General features: G+C 34.4%; 1 protein-coding gene across 7 annotated transcripts in view; it reads right to left on the bottom strand.

The window, feature by feature from the left end:
- The window catches only part of NFAT5 (nuclear factor of activated T cells 5), a 111458-nt gene that overhangs the window by 25677 nt on the left and 61032 nt on the right, over positions 1-24749 (bottom strand). For 2 of the 7 annotated variants that reach the window (XM_023755998.1, XM_023755999.1), the window contains 6 exons: positions 24010-24071; positions 23002-23560; positions 18282-18365; positions 16321-16513; positions 14203-14393; positions 11597-11769 (listed from right to left, as the gene is read on the bottom strand). In XM_023755998.1, the coding sequence (XP_023611766.1) occupies positions 11597-11769; positions 14203-14393; positions 16321-16513; positions 18282-18365; positions 23002-23531 (1171 nt within the window). In that variant the 5' untranslated portion in view covers positions 23532-23560; positions 24010-24071. Of the gene's footprint in view, positions 1-11596; positions 11770-14202; positions 14394-16320; positions 16514-18281; positions 18366-20763; positions 20824-23001; positions 23561-24009; positions 24072-24749 lie in introns of those variants that run through there. The other 5 variants (XM_023755995.1, XM_023755994.1, XM_023755996.1 and 2 more) reach the window with 3 other exon arrangements.

Here is a 24749-nt window from a genome sequence, read left to right as displayed (position 1 = left end):
CTAATCTTAAAAATGTCAGCTATGTTATGCCATTATAAGACTTCTGAGGTAACGAGTGTCTCTGGGAGGTACTGGGGCTCCTTTAAGGATCCAGATCCAGGAGTCAGAGAATACATACCAACAGAGTACCTGAACACAGACTGCATCCAATTCAGAATAATTCTACATGGAATTTCCCTGAACTGGGTGGGATACCCTGAGATTAAAAAAGAAAATGCACTTGATTTCTATTACGAAAACTAACAAACCACTACTAAAATTAACAAAGAGGTTGACAAGCACTGAAGAGCTAGATCTAATGAATAAATTATAATCAGCTTACCAACTTCCTCCTGCCAGGATTTCCTTAAGAAAATTTATTAGGTATTGCTTAGCAAATAGGTTCCGAAGTCAAATAAATCAGGGAAATAAATACTGGGCTAAGCAAAACTAAATGAACAAAAGGATTTCTTCAAGAATTTCATATTCTGATGTACACTAAATATCCAAGAAGCGGGATATAGTATAACTCCAGAAACATTCCTCCTTATTGACACCTAAGGACTAGTTTTCTACCAGAATACTTTTTCGGATACCGGTGTATGTAAGTAAATACCTGTTAAGTGCTCAAAATCTGTTCTCCATAAAATTAAGCACTTTGACATAGATACACTATTTTCTAAAAATTTAGTTTATTGGGGTTACATTGGTTAATGAAATTACATTATTTGCTGTTTTAGTAAACCCTTACAACATTTATACTGCCAAGGTAAGCTTATATATGCCTTGTATAAGTCATCAACTTCTAAATTAATGAGATATTCCACTATACTTTAGGAAAAGTTTAAGTTTCTTCTCCTTAGATACTTTTATTTAACTAGAGGCTCGATGCACAAAATTTGTGCAAAGGGCTTGGCCCCTGCCGCAGTGCCCCCTTGGCCCTCGCAGCCCCCAGCTTTGTCTGGAAGGATGTCTGGTTTAATTAGCATATTACGCTTTTATTATTATAGACTAGAGGCCTGGTGCACGAAATTCATGCGCGAGGTGTGTGTGTGTGTTTCTCAGCCTGGCCTGCACCCTCTCGCAATCCAGGACTGCTGGCTCCTAACCGCTTGCCTGCTTGCCTGATCACTCCTAACCACTCACCTGCCTGCCTAACCATCCCTAACCGCTTCTGCCTTGGCCCCTGCTGCCATGGCTTCGTCTGGAAGGACATCTGGAAGGTCATTTGGCTGTCCAGTCTAATTAGCATATTATGCTTTTATTATTGTAGATAGTTCATTTTATCTTTACAAGAATGTAATGTGGGAAACTGTTATGAAAACATTCACTGCTCCTCTTTTCCTAGTGGAAAGGCTGTAATTCTCACTTCACTCACATCAGAATTAGCCACATAACTGTGTGAATAATGAAATGTGAATTGAAGTAATATGCCAGTTCCAAGCAAAAGTTTAAAGAGCCTCACATGGTTGGACCATATCCTTTTTCCTCCACTATAAAATGGCAATATCCCAGATAAGGGCAGTTTCTTCAGCCTGGATCCCAGAGTGGAAGTGATTCCATAACACAGCCAATAACATAAAGTGAGGGAGGAGTAAAACTTTGTTGTTTTAAGGCACTGAGGGTTTTAAAAAAAATATTTTTTATTGATTTCAGAGAGGAAGGGAGAGGGAGGTAGAAACATCAATGATGAAAGAGAATCACCTATCAGCTGCCTCCTGCACACCCCGCACTGGGAACCGAGCCCGAAACCTGGGCATGTGCTCTTGGCTGGAATCAAACTCAGGAATCTTCAGTCCTCAGGCCGATGCTCAATCCACTGAGCCAAACCAGCCAGGGCAAGGCATTGAGTTTTTTGTTTTGTTTTTTGGTTGCTTATTACTGCATTATCATTTAGCTTTTTAGTTTTTTCTTAGATTGTATCACTCACTGATACTAACAAGTAAGTATCCTATCCTTATTAAATATCCTATCCTTATTAAGTATTTAAATGGCAAATAACATCTTCAGCAAAGTCTGAGAGTTTAAAGAAATTGTGAATACACATACAGTGGGGCCTTGACTTACGAGTTTAATTCGTTCCGTGACGGAGCTCGTAACTCAAATTACTTGTATGTCAGATCTTAAAGTGAACGAGTGAGACACATGATGCTGGGCTGATGTTGTGGCGTTCACTGTGACGTTCGCTGCGCCAACTAGTGGTGGGGTATCTGAAGCTGGCTCATAACCCGAATTTTAGCTCGCAACTCAAAGCAAAAAATCGGCCGAGACGGCTTGTATCTCGAAAAACTCGTTAGTCGGGACGCTCATAAGTCAAGGCCCCACTGTATATACAAACACACTGTCTAGAACTATAGGGTTAATGTATAAACAGAATGGAAATAGCTATTGGTCAGAAGCTGGCAATTACATAACCTTTTTTAAAATATATTTTTTTATATTTTATATGCAGCTAGTGCTACATAACCTTTTTAAATGAAAAATTTACTGAACTAATTTACAACTTTGTAGAGTAACTGCAACTAAATATTTGTTTTTTAAGGGACATTAAAAATATGGTAAATATTATTTTTACTAGAAAACAATAAGAGGTGCAAAATTATATAAATATATTGTATTAACAAAATGAATGGAAAGTCTATAACTTTCCCCCCCATTTTCAAATACTATGTGGAAATTCCACTTCACTCATGATTATCAAATTTTTTTCCTAATTTTTTCCTTTCATGTATTAAAGGTCTAAGATAGCAGAACAGGTCCCTGTGAAGGTACAATGTATATTTATCTCCTATATATTTATGTTTACATTACACAAGAACTAGTCTGTTGCTGTTCAAGATAATTTAACTTTAAATTTTGACTTTAAAAAGTCTTTTCTATTAAAAAAAGTTTAATGGTAACCTAACAGGATAGACTTCATACTAAACAGAACTAAAGTCAGGATTATTTAAGCATTAACTGTTTTAGTTTTATCTTTAATTAATTAGTAAGCTGACTCTTGAAAGTGTTTAAAAAATAATAACACAAAAAAGTAGCCACCTTTCTGGTATTATAAAAACAGTGTGTTTAGCCGAAACCGGTTTGGCTCAGTGGATAGAGCGTCGGCCTGCGGACTGAAGGGTCCCGGGTTCGATTCCGGTCAAGGGCATGTACCTGGGTTGCGGGCACATCCCCAGTGGGACATGTGCAGGAGGCAGCTGGTCGATGTTTCTCTCTCATCGATGTTTCTAACTCTCTATCTCTCTCCCTTCCTCTCTGTAAAAAATCAATAAAATATATTTAAAAAAAAATTAAAAAAAAAAAACAACAAAAAAAACAGTGTGTTTATAGATGCTTTCAAATTGTGGTCTCAAAAAACAAAGCTGAAAAAAGTAATATTTGAATACTGGAAAACAAAAAAGCAAATATTTCAACCTGTCAAAAGAATTAGTAAAGCTTTTTAATAATCATGTCTGTGAAGAGAAGAAAAGTTTACTCAATGTATTTTTAAGTTGTAAGACAGACAAGGGAGATAGAAACTTATTAAATTCAGTCAGATTTACTATAATAAACATAAAATCTAATGTACATTATTAAAGAAAGTTATGATTAATTTTGCTGTATTAACCAAATTACTACAGTCTTTGGGCAAGGGAAAAATGAAACAAACTAAATGGGACTACATCAAACTAAAAAGTTTTTGCATTGCTGGTGTGGCTCAGTTGGTTGAGCATCATTTCATGCACCTGGTGTACATGCCTGGGTTGTAGGCTCAGTCACCACTAGGGGCCGTGCAGGAGGCAGCCTATCAATGTTTCTCTTTCTCCTCTCCCTTCCTCTCTCTAAAATCAATAAAAAATATTTTTTAAAAGTTTTGCATAGCAAAGGAAATCATCAACAAAATGAAAAGACAACCTACTGAACAGAAGAAGATATTTGCCAATGACATGTCTGATAAGGGGTTAATATCCAAAGTTTATAAAGAATTCATACAACAACAACAAAAAAACACAATCCAATTTAAAAAAAGTAGGCAGAGGACCTGAACAGACACTTCTCCAAAGAGGATATACAGATGACCAATACACATATGAAAAGATGTTCAATATCACTAATCATCAGAGAAATGCAAATTAAAACCACAATGACATATCACCTCACACCTGTCAGAATGCCTATCATTAATAAGTCAACAAACAACACAAGTGTTGGCGAGGATGTGGCGAAAAGGGTACCCTTGTGTACTGTAGGTGAGGATATCGGGAGGAGCACTTTGTGAAGTGTATGATTGTGACCACTGTGCTGTATACTTGAAAATAATGCAAAATAATACTGAATATAAACTGTAACAAAAAAATTACTACCAGCAGGTAACTACCAAAAAAGTATAAAGATTCATATTCTTAATTTGATAAAAGTATAACTAAATAATATAAACACTGTATCAAAACAAAAAAAGCCATATATATCATTATTGTCTGGAGAAATCTAAATATGTTAAGAATGTAAAGGGGGATGATTCTTCCATCCCCTTAAAAACAAACAAAAATAGACAATGAATCCAATGGCCACTGTTAAACCAACAAGCAGAAGCAAGAGGTCACAAGGTACAACATGAGTTCTGGCATTAGGCCTTTCTTCCATTGAGTATCTCTAGATGGAGTATCAAGAATCTGTTTCCTCCCCTCCCTTCCATGTCTACCACCTTTTGGCCCCTCTTCCTTTTCCACCTCCCTCTCATCTTCCTGTTTCCTTCTACCTCCCATTCCAATTGTAACCCTTCTTACTAACCTATTTCCTTTTCACCTCTCATTCTACTCCAACTGTTCAAACTGGCCAAAATTATTATATTTATGGAAATAAACACAAATCAGAACCTTTAATAGAACATTCTTATTTTTAATTTTAAAAAGATTTTGAGGTCCTTTGCTTCATATATATTATTTATATGTTTACTTTTCCTTGCCCCTCATACACTCCACCTCAAAGCCTAAGTTCAAACCTTAGGCTCTCTGAAGTAGTCAGGGTAAAATTCAAATTCTTTAGCTCAACACACAAGTCTCTTTATGAAAGAGAATCTGCCTAGCTCTACTAGCCTCAAATCTTACCACTTCTTCATAGATATCTTTTTGTTTCAATCACATCAAACTATTTTTAATTCCTGTAAAAGAAGCATACTCTTTCATTGAATATATTTATATACTGCTCCTTCTACCCAGAATGAACTTCATCTAAAATCCCTTTCTGCTGGGTATACCTCTATTTGTCCTTGAAGATACAGGACACATTTTACCATCACTAAGCAGTATGGATGTTCTTTTCTACATTTCCACTGTACCTTATTCATGCCTTTATATCATTTTATAATATAATAGGGAGTTTGCTTGTCTCTTTTCACCCTAGCCTGCTAGTTCTGTAAGCTCCTTAAGCTATCATGTCTTTACTTCTAGAGTTGGGCACATTTTAACTATCCACTAAGATAACTATGAAGCTTTCTCAAAACCATACAGAGATCTACTTTTGGAGATTAAGTGGCATGTGTTTTTGTGTGGTTTTTTTTTTCAATGAAGTAAGAGGGACTTTAACAGATAGCCAGGATTGAGAAGCACTGCATTTATACTGAATGACTGACTGAATGACAATGAGGCACTATTTTGTTAGAACACTGTACTGTTTCTATGAACTAAACTGCAGCCTTAATAAGCACAACAAATAAAAAAACACACATCTCACTGGAACAATTTTACTGCCTGCCAAAAGTTGTTGTCTGAGCCCGCAAATATGAAAAAATTTAGTAATATATCAGTTTTAAAAAACAGGTCAAATAAAATGGCTGATGAACAGAGTCAAAATAACCAAATTTAAACTGATCAAAGAACTTAGTTCATTTCAGTATTTTCAGAAAAACGATAAGACAGCAACAGTATAGAAAAATGAATAAAAGAATTATGATAAAAAAAAAACACCTGTTTTCTATAAGTCCTAAGATGGATTTCAGAGAACTGTTAAACAAAAAACTGTCTACCACATGGTCCAGCAATTTTACTCCAAGGTATATAGCCAAGAAAATGAAAAACACAGGTCCACACAAAAATTTGTACATGTGCTCATAGCAGCATTACAATAGCCAAAAAGTGGGGGAAAAACAAATGTCCATCCATAACTTAAGGAATAAACAAAATGTGGTATATTCAAACAATGGAATATCATTCCACTGTAAAAAAAAGAATGAAGAACTGATATATGTTTCAATATTGATGGACCTTGAAAATATTATGCTAAGTGAAAGAAGCCAGACAAAAAGGCCACATATTACATGATTTCATTTATTTTTATTTATTTATTTTAAACATGGTTCTTTTTAAAAATATATATATTTTATTGATTTTTTACAGAGAGGAAGAGAGAGGGATAGAGAGTTAGAAACATCAATGAGAGAGAAATATCGATCAGCTGCTTCCTGCACACCTCCTACTAGGGATGTGCCCGCAACCAAGGTACATGCCCTTGACCGGAATGGAACCTGGGACCTTTCAGTCCGTAGGTCGACGCTCTATCCACTGAGCCAAACCAGTTAGGGCTACATGATTTCATTTAGATGAAATATCCAGAATAGGCAAATCCATACAGACAGAAAGAAGAATAGTGGTTGTCAAGGACTGGGGTGAGAGGAGAATGGAGAGTGACTTCTAATAGGTACAGGTTTTCTTTTTGAGGTGGTGATAAAAATGTTCTAAAATTAGATAATGGTGATGGTTGCACAACTTTGTGAATATAATAAAAACAACTTAATTTTACACTTTAAAAGGCTAAATTATATGGTCTGCAAATTATAACTCAGTCAACTATTATAAAAAAAGAAACTTCTTATGAGACAGAAAGCATGAACCTGATTGTATATAAATTTAAAATAATCAATTAAGTACCTATATGCCAATACTCTACCAATAAATTATATGTTATACAATGTAAGAAGTATATCCACTATTATGTTACAGTTGATCAAAATAAAATCCTTCCTACATTCTGTAGTATTGTCTCTAAACAATGGGCAAATAAAATCAGATGTCTTTTTCATCTGCCATATCCTACCTTGAACAAACAGGATTTCTTCCCCTTCTTGTTTTATAAAAAAAGGAAACTAACCATTTCTATTCTACTAACATCACAAAGTTATTGTCAGGATTAAATGGGATAATGTAGTATAATTATTAGTGGGAAACTCCATTAGAGCAATGATCACTAGAGAGGAGGAAGATGTAATTACTAAGGAGTTAGAAGCTGGGCTTGGGCATGATTAGCCCAGTCTTCTTTACTCCCTCTTCTGTATTTGCCTACCTGTACAAAGCATACATTTTAGGCTGTTTGCTGCCAGGTGTAAGAAGCCTGCAAATGTGGAGGGCTGCTCTGACTAGGTGGATAGATTTATGAAGAAGCCAGTCTTTTTTCTGTCAGTTTGATCAGTAGTAAAGTTGGTATTTTCATCTCAATGTCTCTAACTCCTATGTGCCTAATTCCAATTATAAGGGGAACATTTATTAACTTCCTAAGACCTCAATATGAAAGTACTTGATAAAACATAGATACAATATGAAGATAAGGTATTACCATGAAAATATTAGTTAATACCTTTTTCTGTTCATCCAGTCTAACATTTAAGCAAAAATATTTAAAAGTAATAAAAAAAATTTTTAAAAATATATATTTTATTGATTTTTTACAGAGAGGAAGGGAGAGGGAGAGAGAATTAGGAACATTGACGAGAGAGAAACATCGATCAGCTGCCTCCTGCACACTCCCCACCAGGGTTGTGTCCGCAACCAAGGTACATGCCCTTGACCGGAATCGAACCTGGGACCCTTCAGTCCACAGGCCGACGCTCTATCCACTGAGCCAAACCGGTTAGGGCTAAACATTTTTAAATATTTCATTTTGTTGCTAGTTAAACAATAAAGCAAGATTGTCTGACCAACCTATACACCTTTGGTAATATATCTAATGAAAACTTCTAATGATCAAATAAAATTACATTTTGAACACAGAATGATGACATTCATTAAATAGGATGATAGATCTTTAAAAAAATCAAATCATTAACCCATTAGGAGGAGTGTGCAGATCAAGAGGATTAGACTCTTGCCTAAATGATTAGATCTAAGTGATTTTCATAGAAATTACCATTAGAAATATTTTAAGCTAGTTATACAATGTTTGGAGAAAAAATCAGTGTGCGTGAAATTCTATGAAAATAGCAACATTAATAAGAAAAATGAAAGCTAGAGCTTTCATGTAAATTTATTTGCAAACTATTATTCTAACATGTCCTCTTCCAAAACAGATATGGGAAGTACACTGCAAAAGGTACCCCTTTCTTTAAAAGAAAGTACTGCCTATGTTTATCTAATCCAGTTTAAGCTGATGGCATGTGCCCAACAGTCAACTAAAGGGATAAAAGTAAATATTCTATATTTCATAATAAATGATATCTACAAGATGTAATAGAAGGGATAATATAGGTATTCAAGTAAAATCCCCCAATACAAATTTTGATCTATTTTCTAAAGTTATTAAAAAATCTAAATTACAAAACATAAATCTCCTAGGTAGAGGAAACAGGTCTCTAATCTAATTTCATACTGTAACCATAGTCCTAACCATGCAGAGGCTATGGCTACAATAAAATGAATTGTTCAAACTTGATTTTTCAGCACTGCAATTTAAGTGATCATGGTGGCAATATAATATAGTGGCTAAAAGCACAAGCTTAGAATCCTGGTCTTACTATTTACTAGCTGAGGAAGTAATTTAATCTCTCTAAGTCTCAGTTTTATCACCTGTAAAATGGAATCCATATATACTGTGATGGTGAGGGTTAAACAATATAATGCCTATAAAGTGGTTAAGAAAATCCCTTGCACACAGAGTTCAAAACATGATAACTTTTATTATTAGCTATATATGCCTTCCCCTGTATGCTGCTTCTTAGGGCTTTCATTTTTCACTTCAGACATAACCTCCCAGGAAGATACTTTTTTGACAATGTGGACATATATTATCATTAACGGTGATAATTAACAAATGATAATAATAATTACAGATAAAAAACTTTAGAAAATCATGTTTTCTATTTCTTTCATATTTTCTACCACCTTTAGCTGGATGTACCGTAGCTATACTTTAACAAATGAATGAATAGAAAAATGAAGAAATAAATGAACAAAGTAATGAGAGAAGGAACAAACAATTAAATAAAGTTGGCAACCATCTCCCAGTCCCTGCTAAAGCAGTATGGTCTGAATTATCTAGCATCTCCTGGGTCTGGCCTTCAGAGAGTAGCTATGGTCAGACTCAAAGTATTAGATCATGTAAAAGAAGAACCGCATATGCCCTGCTAAAATTGGAACTCCATCCCAATAATATTCAAGTTGGGACATCTTGTGAATTACAGTAAATTCAAAATTGAAGTACCCCTATTAGAAAAGCTTTAGAACTCAATAAACCATCTACAGATTATTTACTCTGTCCCTATTTGAATGTGGTAGAATGAACATGGAACCTATGATCTTTAAGAGCAGCCTAGTTATAACTGAACATTACACAGAAATCACTCAAGGAAATACTAATATTAAAACAAATTTTTCATAATAATGAAAAAGAGAAATCCATTTGAGCTGTCTTAAGATCAAAAAGATATTTCAGTACTTTCTTTTTAAAATTAGGGTGTTTGCTAAGCTAAAGTATGGGTACAATAATTTCTGAGATGAATTAAAAGGAAATGCAAGATTTATAAAGGATACATAATTTGACAAAACTAAGCTACAATTAAATAACAAAGGCTCTGTAACTGTCCTAAAGGGAAGCAAGGTCAAAATATTCATAACATCCCAATAGGAAATTTAACTGAATGGAATGGGTCACGTCCATTCTTTTGAATTCAGTTATAAATTACAAAGAAAAAATGCCAAAGAAAATTACATTTGATGAAAATCTTCTTGAGTGTGTATAAAGGAAAATTTTTTCTATTTATTACTTGTAATAATACTCATTAAGGGGAAACCAGAATATATGATGAGGTACATTCAACAGCATTATTGAATTTAGACACACACATGTCATTTACTTTCTATGCCAAGTTTAGCAAAATAAGAATTTCATTTCTCATTTCCCAATGCTATATTATAATACTCTAATTTGTAATCAGAACGCCAACCACTGCATATTTATAAAGTTCTGCTTACCTTACTGTTTCTTTTCTTTTAGTATAGTTGACATAAATTATTATATTATTCTCAAGTATATGACATACTGATTTGATATTTTCATACCTTATGACATGACCACCACAATAAGTCACTGAACAAAATTATGATATTATTAGATATATTCCCTGTGTTATATATTACATACCTGTGACTTATCAATATATATAAAAGCCTAAGCGACCGTCCAACCATTCACTCAGTAGGTATGACATGCAATGACCATCAGGCGGCAGATACTTCAACCAGTAGAGGAGGAAGCCCAATTCCTCACGGAATCTGCCGTGTGTTAGGTTGCTGCTGGGGCACTGTCAGCCCCAAATCTGCTTCACCCGCACCCTGGACCTATCGGGGGATGTCGGAGGCCCGGTGCCCGTGTACTGGTGGGGTCTCCAGGCCTGGCCTGTGCCCTCTTGCAATTTGGCACCCCTCAGGGGATGTCGGAGAGCTGGTTTTGGCCCGATCCCCAGAGGCCAGGCCGAGGGACCCCACCGGTACACATATCCGTGCACTGGGCCTCTAGTTAATTTTATAATTGGAAGTTTGTACCTCTTATTATTCCTTTACCTTTTCACCCATACTCTCCTTCCCCCTCTGGCAACCAACCATTTATTCTCTGTATCTAGGCTTCTGTTTCTGTTTTTTTTTGTTCATTTGTTTCTGTTTTTGTTAGATTCTACATATAAATAAAATTATACAATATTTGTTTATCTGTCTGACTTATTTCACTTAGCATAATGCCCTCTGGGCCCATTCATGTTCTTACAAATGTTAAGATTTCTTTTTTGTTTTAACTGAGTAATATTCAATTGTGTGTATAAATATATCTTTTTTTTTTAAATCATTTATCTGTTGATGGATACCCAGGTTGATTCCATTTCCTGGCTTTTGTAAATAATACTGCAATGAACATAGGTAGGTGCATGTATCTTTTACCTACTGTTTCTTATGTTCAAAACACAGGGTCATAGCAATTTATCACACAGTGAAGATGCTGGGAAAATCCTTTGGCTTTCCAATTTACTTCTGGTAAACTATTTACAGTATGTCTTAAATCAGTATAGGACGATACTGGAAAACTACAAAATGCTACACATCCTTTGAATTTTATTCAAAATTATCCATCTTTAGTCTAGAAAATTTGACCATAGCTTTTAATGCTTCAAATTTTGCATGATCAAAAGCTTGAGTACGTGAAACATCTGAAATTTAGACTGTCTGAAAGATTATAGAAATAAAAAAAAAACACCTCCATATATTTAATATCTCCTCCTTTCTTCCGCACCTCCCCCTCCCCACCCCCACCTCCCCATCCTGTATCCACCCCTCCTGCTGCCTGGCCTGTGTGCGCTGGCAATATCTCCTACTTTCTTACTTACTACATAAAATCGGAGAAGAGGGTGTCTGCAGTGTCAAAGTGGAGCCATCTTTCCTTGTGATATTAACTCGAAAAACCAATCTGGCACGAGTGCTTTTTTTCTTGGAACCAGCAATTCCTATTCTGGCTTCAACATCAGCATTTCTCAATTTCAATATCCCTACGCAGTCCACCCTAAAAACAGAAAAAAGTACATTAACTGATATTTTCTGTTGTACATATGATACAGTATTTTTAATAAAACAAGTTTCTTTCTTTTAAAGTTGCTTCATTACTAATTTCTGAATATGTAATATAATTATAAGATTCCAATTTCAAAAGGTACAGAAGGGTAAATCATGAATATTCCTAATTCCTAATCTTGTCAGCTTTTTATTTGTAATGGGAAAAACAACAAAAAAGTAAAATTACTATTTCAAAATCTGAACATAAGTAATAATTTATAAAAGGTACTTTTGCTGTGTTATTTTTTAAATAAATAAATTTAGCCTGTCTTTTGGCAGTTAATTCAGATATAGAGGAAATGGGTTTTATTTTTTAAAATATTAGTAATTATCCCAACAAGAACGGGACACTAAGTAGCCATAAAAACATATGATATAGGATATTTAATGTTATGGGAAAATGCTAATAAGTAAAAAGCAGGTTACAGAACAGTGGGCACAATATTATTTCAATTTTATCAGAAAGGATGGAAAGATGAATATCAAAATAGAGGTTAGCCCTAGCCAGTTTGGCTCAGTGAATAGAGCATCGGCTGTGGTTATTTCTGGAAAGTTGGCTTTTAAGGGGTATCGTATTAGCTTTTTATGATTTTATTTATTTATTATTTTCAATTATTCTGTATTCTCAACTTACAATGTTTAGATACTATTTTTTTAATATATTTTTATTGATTACAGAGAGGAAGGGGGAGAGAGAGAGAGAGAGAGAGAGAGAGAGAGAGAGAAAGAAACATCAATGATGAGAGAATCATGGATCAGTTGCCTCCTGCACGCCCCCTACTACAGATTAAGCCCGCAACCTGGGCATGTGCCCTTGAATGGAATTGAACTGGGACCCTTCAGTCTGCAGGTCAACGCTTTATCCACTGAGGTAACCAGCTAGGGCAGGTACTATTTTTATAATCAACTAGAGGCCTGGTGCACAAAATTCATGCACAGGTAGGATCCCCTCCGTAGGCCTGGCCGGCGATCAGGGCCGATCAGGGCCTTTTGACTGCCGGCCAGGGCCTTCCTTTGTTCTGCACCACCCCTTGGTGGTCAGCGCAGGTCATAGTGAGTGATCGAACTCCTGGCTCCCGGTCGAACTCCTGAGGGGACAATTTACATATTAGGCTTTTATATATATAGACTTTTATATATATAGATTATTCCCTTCCTTTCTTCTACTATATACTTTTATTTTTATAATTTTTAAAATATTAAAAATAATTACTGAATATCTTTTTTTAACCCTTCTTTTAAAAAAAGTTGTTATATTTAGAAAGAAAGGAAGTGAGAGGCACAGAGAGAAAAAAACATCAATGAGAGAGAAACATCATCAAACGGATGCCTCCTGCACACCCCCGATTGGGGATTGAGAGCGTGAAACCAGGGCATGTGTCCTGCCCAACAGGGAATCGATCTAATGACCTCTTGGTTCATGGGTAGACACTCAACCACTAAACCACTAGCCAGGCTTTACTGAATTTTTTTCAAACATTTCTTTTCCAATCAACTTCTTTTTTAAAAAAAATATATTTTATTGCCGAAACTGGTTTGGCTCAGTGGATAGAGCGTCGGCCTACGGACTGAAAGGTCCCAGGTTCGATTCCGGTCAAGGGCATGTACCTGGGTTGCGGGCACATCCCCAGTGGGGGATGTGCAGGAGGCAGCTGATCGATGTTTCTAACTCTCTATCTCTCTCCCTTCCTCTCTGTAAAAAATCAATAAAATATATTTAAAAAAAAAAAAATATATATATATATATTTTATTGATTTTTTACAGAGAGGAAGGGAGAGGTGTGCCCTCACCAGTGTGGCCCAGTTGGTTGGGCATAGTCTTGTGCACCAGGAGGTTGTCGTGTTGATTCCCAGTCAAGGGCACATGCAGTGCTGTGAGCTCAATCTCCGGAAGGGAGCCTGCAGGAGGCAGCTAATTGATGTTACATTCTCACATTGATGTTTTTTCTCTCTCTCTCTCCCTCTCCCTTATCCTCTCTTTAAAAATCAATTAACTATTCTTTTTAAAAATTAATTAACTAATTAAAAGATGGGTCAAGGAGCCATAAATGATCTCTGTTAAATAGCTTCTAAAACAAACATTAACAGAAATTAGGAAAGCAAACCAAATTGTAATTTTTATTTTTAATGTTAATATTGTTAATCCCAACAAATAAGCATATTATTTCCCAAAAAGCCAGCATTCTACCGGGCTTTTATTTCCCTGCCTTTCATGACAGGAATTCTCTAGCAAAGAGTAAGAGTTGATTTTAACCCATTACCATTCTTTAATAATCTATTTTTATAAACATTTTAATAAAATACTCAAAATCTTGTAGAAACTAAAAAATGTTCTTGCCTACAATATATAGAGAGAACAAGAAAATTTTTACTAAGTACTTACGCTAGTGTCATGTTGTTGTTCGGATCAAGGCCAACTTCTATAACAGTAGTGCCTTCAATGTCCACTTCTTTGCAGGGAGTTGTATTTCGCCCAGTTACCCTGCAGGCCTGATAAAATCCATGTGGTTTCACTCGACCAGAGTCATTACCCACAAACACTTGCAACACTACTGGCTCATTATGGCCTTCCAGCTGGAGTGAGATAACATGGAGCATAAACACTAATTAGCCTTTCAAATAATCAAATTGTAAAATTAAGCATTTAGTACCAAGTCTTATACTTATAACTAGGTTATAATAAAGACATAATTTAAATCCTCAAGAAAAAGAGAGGTAAAATATTTTCATAAAGGAGAGTTGACTAAGTTTCTGCAGAAAATCTTAAGTTTAAATTTCTCACTTGCCTGTTACTTGTTTTGAGTTTAGGGGACTGAGGATTGATTCATGTAGTACAAGCATGTCAAATTCGCAGCCCACAACGAATATTTTTGCAGCCCAGCCAATATAACGGTATGTAAAAAACGTTTTGCCCAGCTGGCGTGGCTCAGTGGTTGAGCATCGACCTATGAACCAAGAGGTCACGACGGTTCGATTCCCGGTCAGGGCACATGCCTGGGTTGTAGGCTCCATCCCCCGTGTGGGGTGAGCATGAGGCAGCCAATCAGTGACTCTCTCTCATCATTGATGTTTCTATCTCTCTCTCCCTCTCCTTTCCTCTCTGAAATCAATAAAAATATTTTTTAAAAAAAGGTTTTAATAAAAATTTCGTAACTTAATTTTTATAATAACCTGTTATACATAATTATTAATAACGAACTACAACGTTCACTAATGACTGATTATTATACTCGTGTTGCATTCATTTCCCTTCCGCGCCTTATGCACAAGCGCACCATTTCTCTCCACTAATACCAGCAGCGAATATTTTAGCAGCCGAATGCCATGTCCTTAGTCTTGGACTGACTTGTTTGGTGTGTGCAACAGGAAACATTTCGCTTTCAGAGAACAACAACAAAAAATAGGTTTATTTGTGTTACACTTATTAATTTGTGCAGTTATTCAGTGTCTGGTAAGTTAAAGTTCAAGAAAAAATTTTATTTTTTATTAAAATGTCCTATTATTTTATCTTAACAATTACTCATTTATTTCAGCCCTTTGTATTCAGCATGTCTCTATTGAAATAAACCTACGTTTCTATGAAAATTGAAGTTTTTGTTTTTTTGCAGCCCACATAAACTTAAACCTTGTTTATTTGGCCCATGTTAGCCTTTGAGTTTGACAACATGCTTAATGTAGTGAGTAGTAGAGGGGCAGAAATGATATTGTACATGTGACTATTAACCGACCGTAAGTTTCCTGATCCCAAGTTTCTACCATTATTTCATTCAAGTATAAAACCAAAGGCAGTCCAACTAAATATTATTCAACTAACACATTTACACAAATTGTATTTATCAAGAATCTACCATGTGACTAGGCAATATTCCAACCGGTTTGGTATTTTGCAGGGGGTTAGAACACTTGTTAAACACCCCCTACCCAATTTTTTTGGTTTGTCTTCAAAGAGAAATATTCTTTGTAACAAGGTAGCCTAGGTGCTAAAATTTGAGCCCCCGTTAGTCATTAGTCTAAGTTCTGAAAAGATGAAGACTCAGTTGATATCCTAGTTCTTAAACTGAAGACTTACGTTACCTATCAACTGATCCTTTCCTGAGTTGAATAGTCCTGATTACACTAGCCATTTCAAAACCCTTATTTTTTAAATTCATAATAATTTCTGAAATATTTATTTGAATTCACTTTAAAATTTCTTCTTAAATATAAAGCTTTGGAAGAATCGATTATGGTTGCTACTAATATCAAAAATAAGAGGAAGAAAATTCATGATTTCCAGATATTTTTCTTATCAGAACACATTATCATTTCCTTCCATTTAAACTAAAATTCAAATGACATCAAAGCAACAATATTTATCTTAGGGTTCAGTCAGACTTTTACTTTCATTCTATTATATATAGTTAACAAGCCTATCCTTCGATTTCAGGCAGCTTTTGCTGGTTAAAAACAAAATAAATGAAACTCGAGAAAATTCTTCATATATTGCTAAATAAAAAAGTACCTTTACTGTAGGAAAGCCTTGCTGTGTTCTATCCTTGACTGAGCCACGGCTACCTTCAGTCAGGTACCGAGCTCTATGCTGGGTCTCAGGTTGTATAAGTATCTTCAGCTCTTTTCCCTCACTTTTAACAGGATACTGTCCACTCAACATAGGGCTTTTTTTTACTCCAGTTCCTTTTTGGTTTTCCAATGTTCTGAGAAGTCAAAGCACAACGTGGAAAAAGCATCAAAAAGTGTTGTTTTTGTTTTTTTTACAAAAGTCATGTAAGATAAAGGAGGAAACAGAATAGGCAGTAACTTTCAAAACAACTGATTATCTTAATGACAAAATAAAATATAGCCTAGGGGAAGATACATTCCATAAAAAAGTATATTTTAAAATTTCGTAATAAAATTTAATTAATGATGCAAAAATAAAAGAAAGTTTGGACAGGGCAAGACAAAGAATGCATATATGTGGTAGGAAGAAGGAAGATTGAATGCAATAAACTAGGAATAACAGGAAAGAATATAGCTAATGTCACTTATATCCTTTCACATTGTACTTCAGTCAAAATAAATTTTTTAAATTACATATATATATGAGTGTTATATAAAGCTATGAGATTTAACTATACCATTATTTTCTAATCAGACTTGCAAAGCAAAAAAAAAAAAAGTGGGGGTAGCAAAAAAGAAACAAGCAAACAATGGGCCTTAAAGAAAACCTGAAGGTACATGTAAAATATTCTTTTGGATAGCTTTCTCAGGATATCAAACTGAGAAAATTATAAATTAAAAAATCAGTGATTCAATTTTTATTGGAAATTAACTTTACTCTATACAATCTTTCCCGGAAGTATAATTTTTTAGAGCATATTTTTTTGTGATAAAATTATTAAAGCTCTTAGCGCATAAAAATTTTATAATCTGGGCTTTACTGATAAGCAATCTAACGTATTTTTATTTATTATTATTTTTGTTTATCTTCACCTGAGGATATTTTTTCCACTGATTTTTAGAGAGAGTAGAAGGGAGGGAAGGAGAAAAGGGAGAGAGGGAGGGAGGAAGGAAAGGGAAAGGAGGAGAAAGGGAGGAAAAGGAGAGAGGGAGAAAGGGAGGAAAAGGAGAGAGGGAGGGAGGGAAGAAAAGAAGACAGGGAGGGAGAGAGGGAGGGGAAGAGAGAGAGAGAGAAAAACATTGCTGTGAGAGAGACACATGACTGGTTGCCTCCCACATGCCCCCTAATAGGGCCGGGGATTGAACTTGCAACCCATGTGCAAGGAATCAAACCCCCTTTTGGTGTGAGGGCCAATGCTCTAACCACTGAGCAGACCTGACAGAGCTAACTTATTTTTTTTTTATTGTGTTTCTAATGTTTATTTTGTTTATCATTCATTTTCTATGTGGAATATAGATTCAAAGAAAAATATTTCAAATGGTGGTTAGGACTTCAGGTAGACACATTTAATCTGAAGCACTGCAAATATGTCATAAAAATAAATAGAAAACAATATTGTTAGTTTTAAAATAGGTTGAGGTGAAGGGGGTCAATGGGGAAAAAGGGGGGACATTTGTAATATTTTCAACAATAAAGATACATTTTAAAAAGTAAAAGGTTGAAATTATCCATGCACTTTTAAAAATAGTCAGGGCCTATAATACTTTCTATGGGACCTTCTCAGTCCTAAGTTTATACTCACATTGACAATACAGAAGCCAAAAGACGACTATGGACAAAATTTCCTCCTAAAACAAATAGGCCCCAGGAGGAATATTATGACTTCAAACATAGAGGAGCCATGGTGGTTAAGCAGCCGTAAACTGGCTCTAATGTTTACCCCTCCATCTCTAACCAAGTTGTTGCCTCAAATTATCAATAACAAAACCAGTCCTGGTTCCATTCAGAGTACAAACTATGACTAAGAAAGGGACAGAAGAATGAAGGAAAGAAGGGATACAAAGGGATGTAATAAGACTGACTGGATAAGAAGAGTTTTGTGGACAAGTAGTGTTGAATCATTTTCATATTCCCTGAATCTTGTACAATTCCTTAAAGAGTAGGTGCTGAAAAAAAAAAGTTTGTTTATAACTTTTACAAACAAATAGGAAGAAGAAAGAGACAAGGAAAGGAAAGCAGAGGAAAAAAGGAGCTTCTATAATAGTAAGTGGCTATGGCATGCCAGTAAGTTTGACATAATAAGTCAAAGATTACCTGAGTAAGTCATTTAAAAGGCCCTGGAAGAATAAATCCTATGAACAAAGTACTAAGTTGAAACTGGAACAATGGGCAATAAATCCTATTTTTCTTTTCATCGTTCTGAGTTGAAATGCAAACATTTGCTCTGAATGTAATGTGGAATCCCTTAGTTATAAAATTTTATAATGATATTCTGTTTTTTAATCATTTTAAAAGTAAAAATATTTACTTACTGAATCTAATATAAAAAATCTCCCAAATATGCATTGAAAGGGACTAAAAGGAAATACAGCAAAATTCTAATAGTTGTATTGAATAACTAGACTTTAAGTTATTTATTTTCTTCTATTTCTGCAGTTTCCAAATAACACCTATTAATTTTATAATAGAAAAGGGCATACTTTAGTTTGATATAAAGAAAATTTAGCATATCACCTAATTTGGCAAGATATGGTTTTATATTCACTTATGCTAGTGAAGCTAATATTTATGAGAATAGTTGATAATGAGTTTCACTATTTCAGTAAAACAAAATATTTCATACTGGAATGAAGACTGTTGAGTGAGTTGACAAAGTATACACAATAGGGTTTAAAGAAACATAGCACATGTAATTCAACAATTTATGAAATGATACTTTCAAAAGCCCTTAAAACTATCCCTAGGTTTAAATGTAAAAATAGAATACATATATATTTGATTTCTAGACATAAAACTATGGAAAACATCAACTAATTATTAGTCACTCAAATTACTAATTTTTAAGGCAAGATGGCTTAAGAAAAAACAAGAAAGTATCCGTTTGATTGAATGAATTTTACTTCTAAATGGCATCTAAAAATAAAATCCACTCTCTTGGCATATTCTATTCAGAAGTCTTAAAATGACATACTAATTCCTTTGTTCTACATAGTCTTCTGGTTGTCTATGTCACAAAAATAATTTTCTTTATAAAATGCCCAAAAAAGGTTTCACATCAAGATAACATCATATCTTAATTTCTAGGACTACCTAGAAGAAATATAGGGCTACTGAGTTTCAGGAAATTTAGTAGAAGAATTTAAGAATGATATGGCTAGGAATCGTTAAATACCAAGTAATATTTTTTTTAAATAGTTTTGTTTTCTTAATAAACTCTATTATATAACCTTTCTTTTTTGGTTAATCCTCATCTGAGGATATTTTTTCCATTGATTTTTTTACAGAGAGTGGAAGGGAGAGAGGGATGGAGAAAGAGGGGGAAAGAGAGAAACATTGATGTGAGAGAGACATACTGATTGGTTGCCTCCCACATGCCTCCTAACCAGGGCCAGGTTGAGATCGAACCTGCAACCCAGGTATGTGTCCGTGAATAGGAATCAAAACCAACCGAGACCCTTTAGTGGCCAGGCTGACATTTCTAACCACTGGGCAACACCGGCCACGGCATAACTTATATAACATTTTAATCATATAAAAATGCTATTTCCATCTTAAAGATCAATAAACTGTGGTACAGAACATATTTGAGAGTACATTTTCTGTAATTTAGCATTACATAAATTGTAAGTTTAGGAATATTAGATTTAAGGCTTTATATCTATCTCTCAAAACATTTCTAAGTATGTTTCATGTTCCTAACATTTTTCTTATTGAAGAATAATTGTCCTCAAAGGCCTAATTTTCTCTATATTTACATATGGTTTTTTCCTTTTCTTGATATAGTTCTTAATAATTCAAAATTTAAACTTCTGCCATCATTTCCATATGCCAGAGTTAAGTATTTTTCACTACCTAAGAAGCTGGACATTTCTTTTCCTGCTTGATGAGTTCCTGTTTCATTAATTATTTCACGAGAGATTTTGTCTTGACAAATGTTGTTATACTTTCCCTGAGTAACCTCAAATCATTTCTAAGATATATCTGTCATACAAAAGCAGAAGCAGAAAAAATATAGCTCAAGATATCTTTCATGTTTATTTTTTATTTTTACAAGTTCTAATTTGCTTTAATAAGCAACTTATGAATGGGGCAGTATCCCTTCTAGCAGTTTAAAGGCTGTTCTAAGTCAAGCATGTCAAACTCGTGGCCCTCAGGCCACAAGCGGCCCACAATGAATATTTTTGCGGCCCATTCAATATAACGGTATGTAAGAAACGTTTTAATAAAAATTTCATAACTTATTTTTTAACAATAACCAGTTATACATAATTATTAATAACGAACTACAATGTTCACTAATGACTTGATTACTATAATCGTGTTGCATTCATTTCCCTTACGCACCTTATGTGCAGGTGCACCATTTCTCTCCAGTAATACTAGCAGCTAATATTTTAGCAGCCGATGGCTACATCATTAGTCTTGGACTGACTTGTTTGGTGTATGCAACAGGAAACATTTCGCTTTTGGAGAACAAGAAAAATAGGTTTATTTGCGTTATGCTTATTAATTTGTGCATTATTCAGTGTCTGGTAAGTTAATGTTCAAGAAAAAATATTAATTTTTATTAAAATGTTCTATTATTTTATGTTAACGATTACTCATTTATTTCAGCCCTTTGTATTCAGCATGTCTCTATCAAAATAAACGTACATTTCTATGAAAACTGAAGCTTTTATTTTTTTGCGGCCCACGTAAACTTAAACCTTGTTTATTTGGCCCATGTTAGCCTTTGAGTTTGACATGCTTGTTCTAAGTTATCTCTTTAATAGCAACTACAAACCAAGTGTGTTGACTAACTCTCAAGTCAAAAATTTTTTTGTTTTCATTTGAAACTTTAACATTTATTTATAATAAATAAAAATAAAAATCTCTCTTCTGGAACTTAAAAAAAAAACCTCTCTCCACTGAAACCCAAATAAACACATATCTGTATTTAATGATAGATGTACATGAGCCTTTTAGTTCTGTGCTGCTATGTTTTCAGAACATTATTACATAGGTAATAGTTCTACAAATATGTTCTAGAATTCTTGAATCTGCTAGTGGCAACATTTTAAGAAAGGGTATACTTGTTTTCTTTTAAATAATTTCCTAATCTGGACTTTCTAAAAATAAAAAACAGTTAAAGTGCATTTTTCACTTAACTGCATCATACCAAAAAGTTTTAAGTAAGAGTAGAGAAGCAAGTAGCAGAGAGTAATTATTGCTTAAATGGTAAGTATTACTTTCAAAATATACTGAGAGAATATTTAAGGACAAGTTTAATATACATTAAAAATACTCTGATACTACTCAATTAGATTTTTAACTTAAAAGATATCAATGATGTCATCAAGTAGTAACGCAATCAAAAGCTTCTCCGTCACTTTTGTGACAACCTGAAATTATAGATCCTGGAGCAACTAAAGGACCATACCCTGCTTCCCCAAAAAACATCTCTCAAAATCCAATGTGTTAATTTTTATCAAACTATGTTGAACACACTATAGGAAACTCTAATTAAAAAGTCTAGCAATTAAATATTACAATAAAAGTACTAAAGGAATTTAAAAGTTAAAAATAAGTCAGTATTCTGTACTATATAGCAGTGAATATTCTGTAATATAGTTACAGAAATATATTTAGAGAGTGTTGTGAACTGGCAGAAATCAATGTAAACTCAAACATGTACTATGATTCCATTCTATCATCTTTCAAATAATAAACCAGAATCATAGAAAAAAAATTCATGATGTATTTTTTTAAAATCCCAAATCAGAGCTGTCTGCTTGCTCTCGATGTATGAGTCTGTCTCTATTTTGCTTGCTAGTTCTATTTGTTCATTAAATTCCAGATAGCTCTAGTGGGAGGGGGATGTTGCGTGGGGAGGAGGGGGAGAGATTGAGCGAAAAAGAGAAAAAGAGAGCACTCATGGATATAGACAACACTGTGAATGTGGGGGTGGGGTGTGGGCAGCATTGTGGATGTGGAAGAGGGCACAGAGGGGATAAATGGTGATGGAATAAATTAAATTAAAAATCCCAAATCAGCACACTGTATACAAAAAAGCTTAAAATAAATACATAAATCTAAATGATGAAAATCAAGCCATCAATCAGTTTTTTCTTATTTTTATGAAATAAAAGAAAAATAAAGTCTAAAACCCTCACAAAAATGGAAACAGATTGAATCATATGGAGAGACAATGTGAAAAGAAAAACAAGTACTTTGTGAATGTTTTGAGTTGTTTCAGCTAGAGCCATTACATGCTAGTTATTTGTATGAGTAAAAATATCCTTAAATCCTTTTAAAATATAAATCTATTTGAAATTTAAGTTATTTCAAAACATTATTTTATTTTATACTACTTAATCACATCCATAATACGATAACTATTGCTAAAATCTTTTGATATTTTATTTTTTCTCTAGTGAAACTTGGTAATTTTAAGTTAAAATTTTCAGGTATTTCAATGATAAAATTAGTATCTTTGCTTCAGATGCATACTTGAGTTAAGCAATTAAGAAAAGTGGGGAATGATTTTGTTGTTGTTGTTTTGCATAATGGTGATAGAACTTTAAAAAAAATGTGAATACCAACCCATTTCCTGCTTTTGAGTTGCCTTTGTTGTCCGTGGTAAGCTGAGAAAGCACATAATGAGGTGCTTTGGCACTGTCGGCATCAAATATATCCATATTAGATTCTTCACAATCTCGTCGTTTGACCCCCGGCCTCTGCTTTGGATTTCGTTTTCGTGATTTACGAGGTACCTCAGTATTATCATTGTAGGAACTGGTGCTCATGTTACTGAAGTTGGAGGGGGAATCCTCCATCCACATACTGCAGCTCTGCTCAGATTCCAATCCACACCCCTCATCCTGGCAGGACATCCGACTGTTATCCAGCAAGTCCTCAGGTGGTGGTGAGATGTACAAGACTGTGTGCCTCTTCGGTGTTGATGGATGCTGCTGGACTGTGTTACTGGTTAACTGCTTTTCACTTACCCCTCTGTTACTTACCCCCAAGGCTGAGGAGCAGCTCTCCACTTGCATAGCCTTGCTGTCGGTGACTGAGGTAGAATAAATGGTAGGGCTGGAAGAGGTGGTAAAGGAGCTGCAAGCACCGCCCATGGAGGAAGAGGAGGGAGCTGAAGAAGCATCTGCAGTGTACAATTTAAGAGTAAATACACTATACATGTTTTCACCTATGCTGGCTAGCAGTCCCATTGAAAATGTGATTTGTGAACTGATTGTTTTTCCCCAAAATGAATAGTTGGAATTTGGTTAAGTTTTAGAATATCAATGCTTCAAGCAATAGAAGGCCTAAGAAATGCATTTTTTAAAAAAATGCCCAAATAGAATTATTTTACTTGTGCTAAATTGATTTTTCAAAAAATCTAATTTAATGTTTTAAGCTGTAAAGCAAGAATAAAGCTTTTATTGCCTCAGCTGGATGTTCGGTTGAATTTTAATCATTTAAAATAATAAAGAAAACCCCAATATAAAATATATGCTTGTGGTCCACATTCAATGCCAATTAAATAATTTATTACAGAATTTGAAAAGTGGGACTGTGCTTAGCCACAAAATATTAAAATAAGTCTCTAACCTATGAAGCAGAGAACTACAGGTCATTTTTAATGCAGACACTCCCTGCTTCAGAGGCAAATCCTGGAATAAAAATATGAGAAAATAAATGAGAAAAGAGCTGCTGATTATTCCAGATATCAATTATAAAATAAAAAATAAAGAGAAAAATATTTAATCAACTGAATTGGAGGCAAAATGGAACTGGTACCGTCACTCTGTCACTATGATTATTGTCACTATAATCTAGAAGAATAAAACTGAAAAGGGTTTGATTTGGAACATGCCAGGTTGTAGGAGATAAGTAAGTTAACCACGGGTGAGGGTCTTAAGAAGTTGGAAGTGGTAGTTCAAAACCATAATCTCTAAAATAACAAATCCGTCTTAAATGGCGGAATGAAAAGCAGAGTAAGGACAGATTATTGGATGGATTTCTTATATAAAGTACTTGATTACACTCAGCAACTGGTTACCACTATCCATTTCCTCTCTCTTTAAGGGCCCACTTGATTTAAACTATTAAAGGAATTTCCTAATATACTCTGAGTAATAGCAAATTTTTTTGGCCAGAATCTAACAACAAAGAATTAAGCAAGAAAAATCTCTGGAGGTCACCAGAATTGGTTCCTATAAAAAAGGTTTTTTTTAATAAGACCATTTATCTATTATGCTTAGAAAAAAAGATTTAAGTAGATCTTTTCAAAATATGTGGCAACTGGCAGAAGAGCTCATTGGAAAATAATACTACTTTAAATCCTTAAT

This window comes from Myotis lucifugus, unplaced genomic scaffold, assembly GCF_000147115.1.
Source record: "Myotis lucifugus unplaced genomic scaffold, Myoluc2.0 scaffold_88, whole genome shotgun sequence".
Classification (NCBI taxonomy): domain Eukaryota; kingdom Metazoa; phylum Chordata; class Mammalia; order Chiroptera; family Vespertilionidae; genus Myotis; species Myotis lucifugus.
Note: the sequence above shows the minus strand (reverse complement) of the source record. Positions and strands in the feature narration are given on the sequence as shown.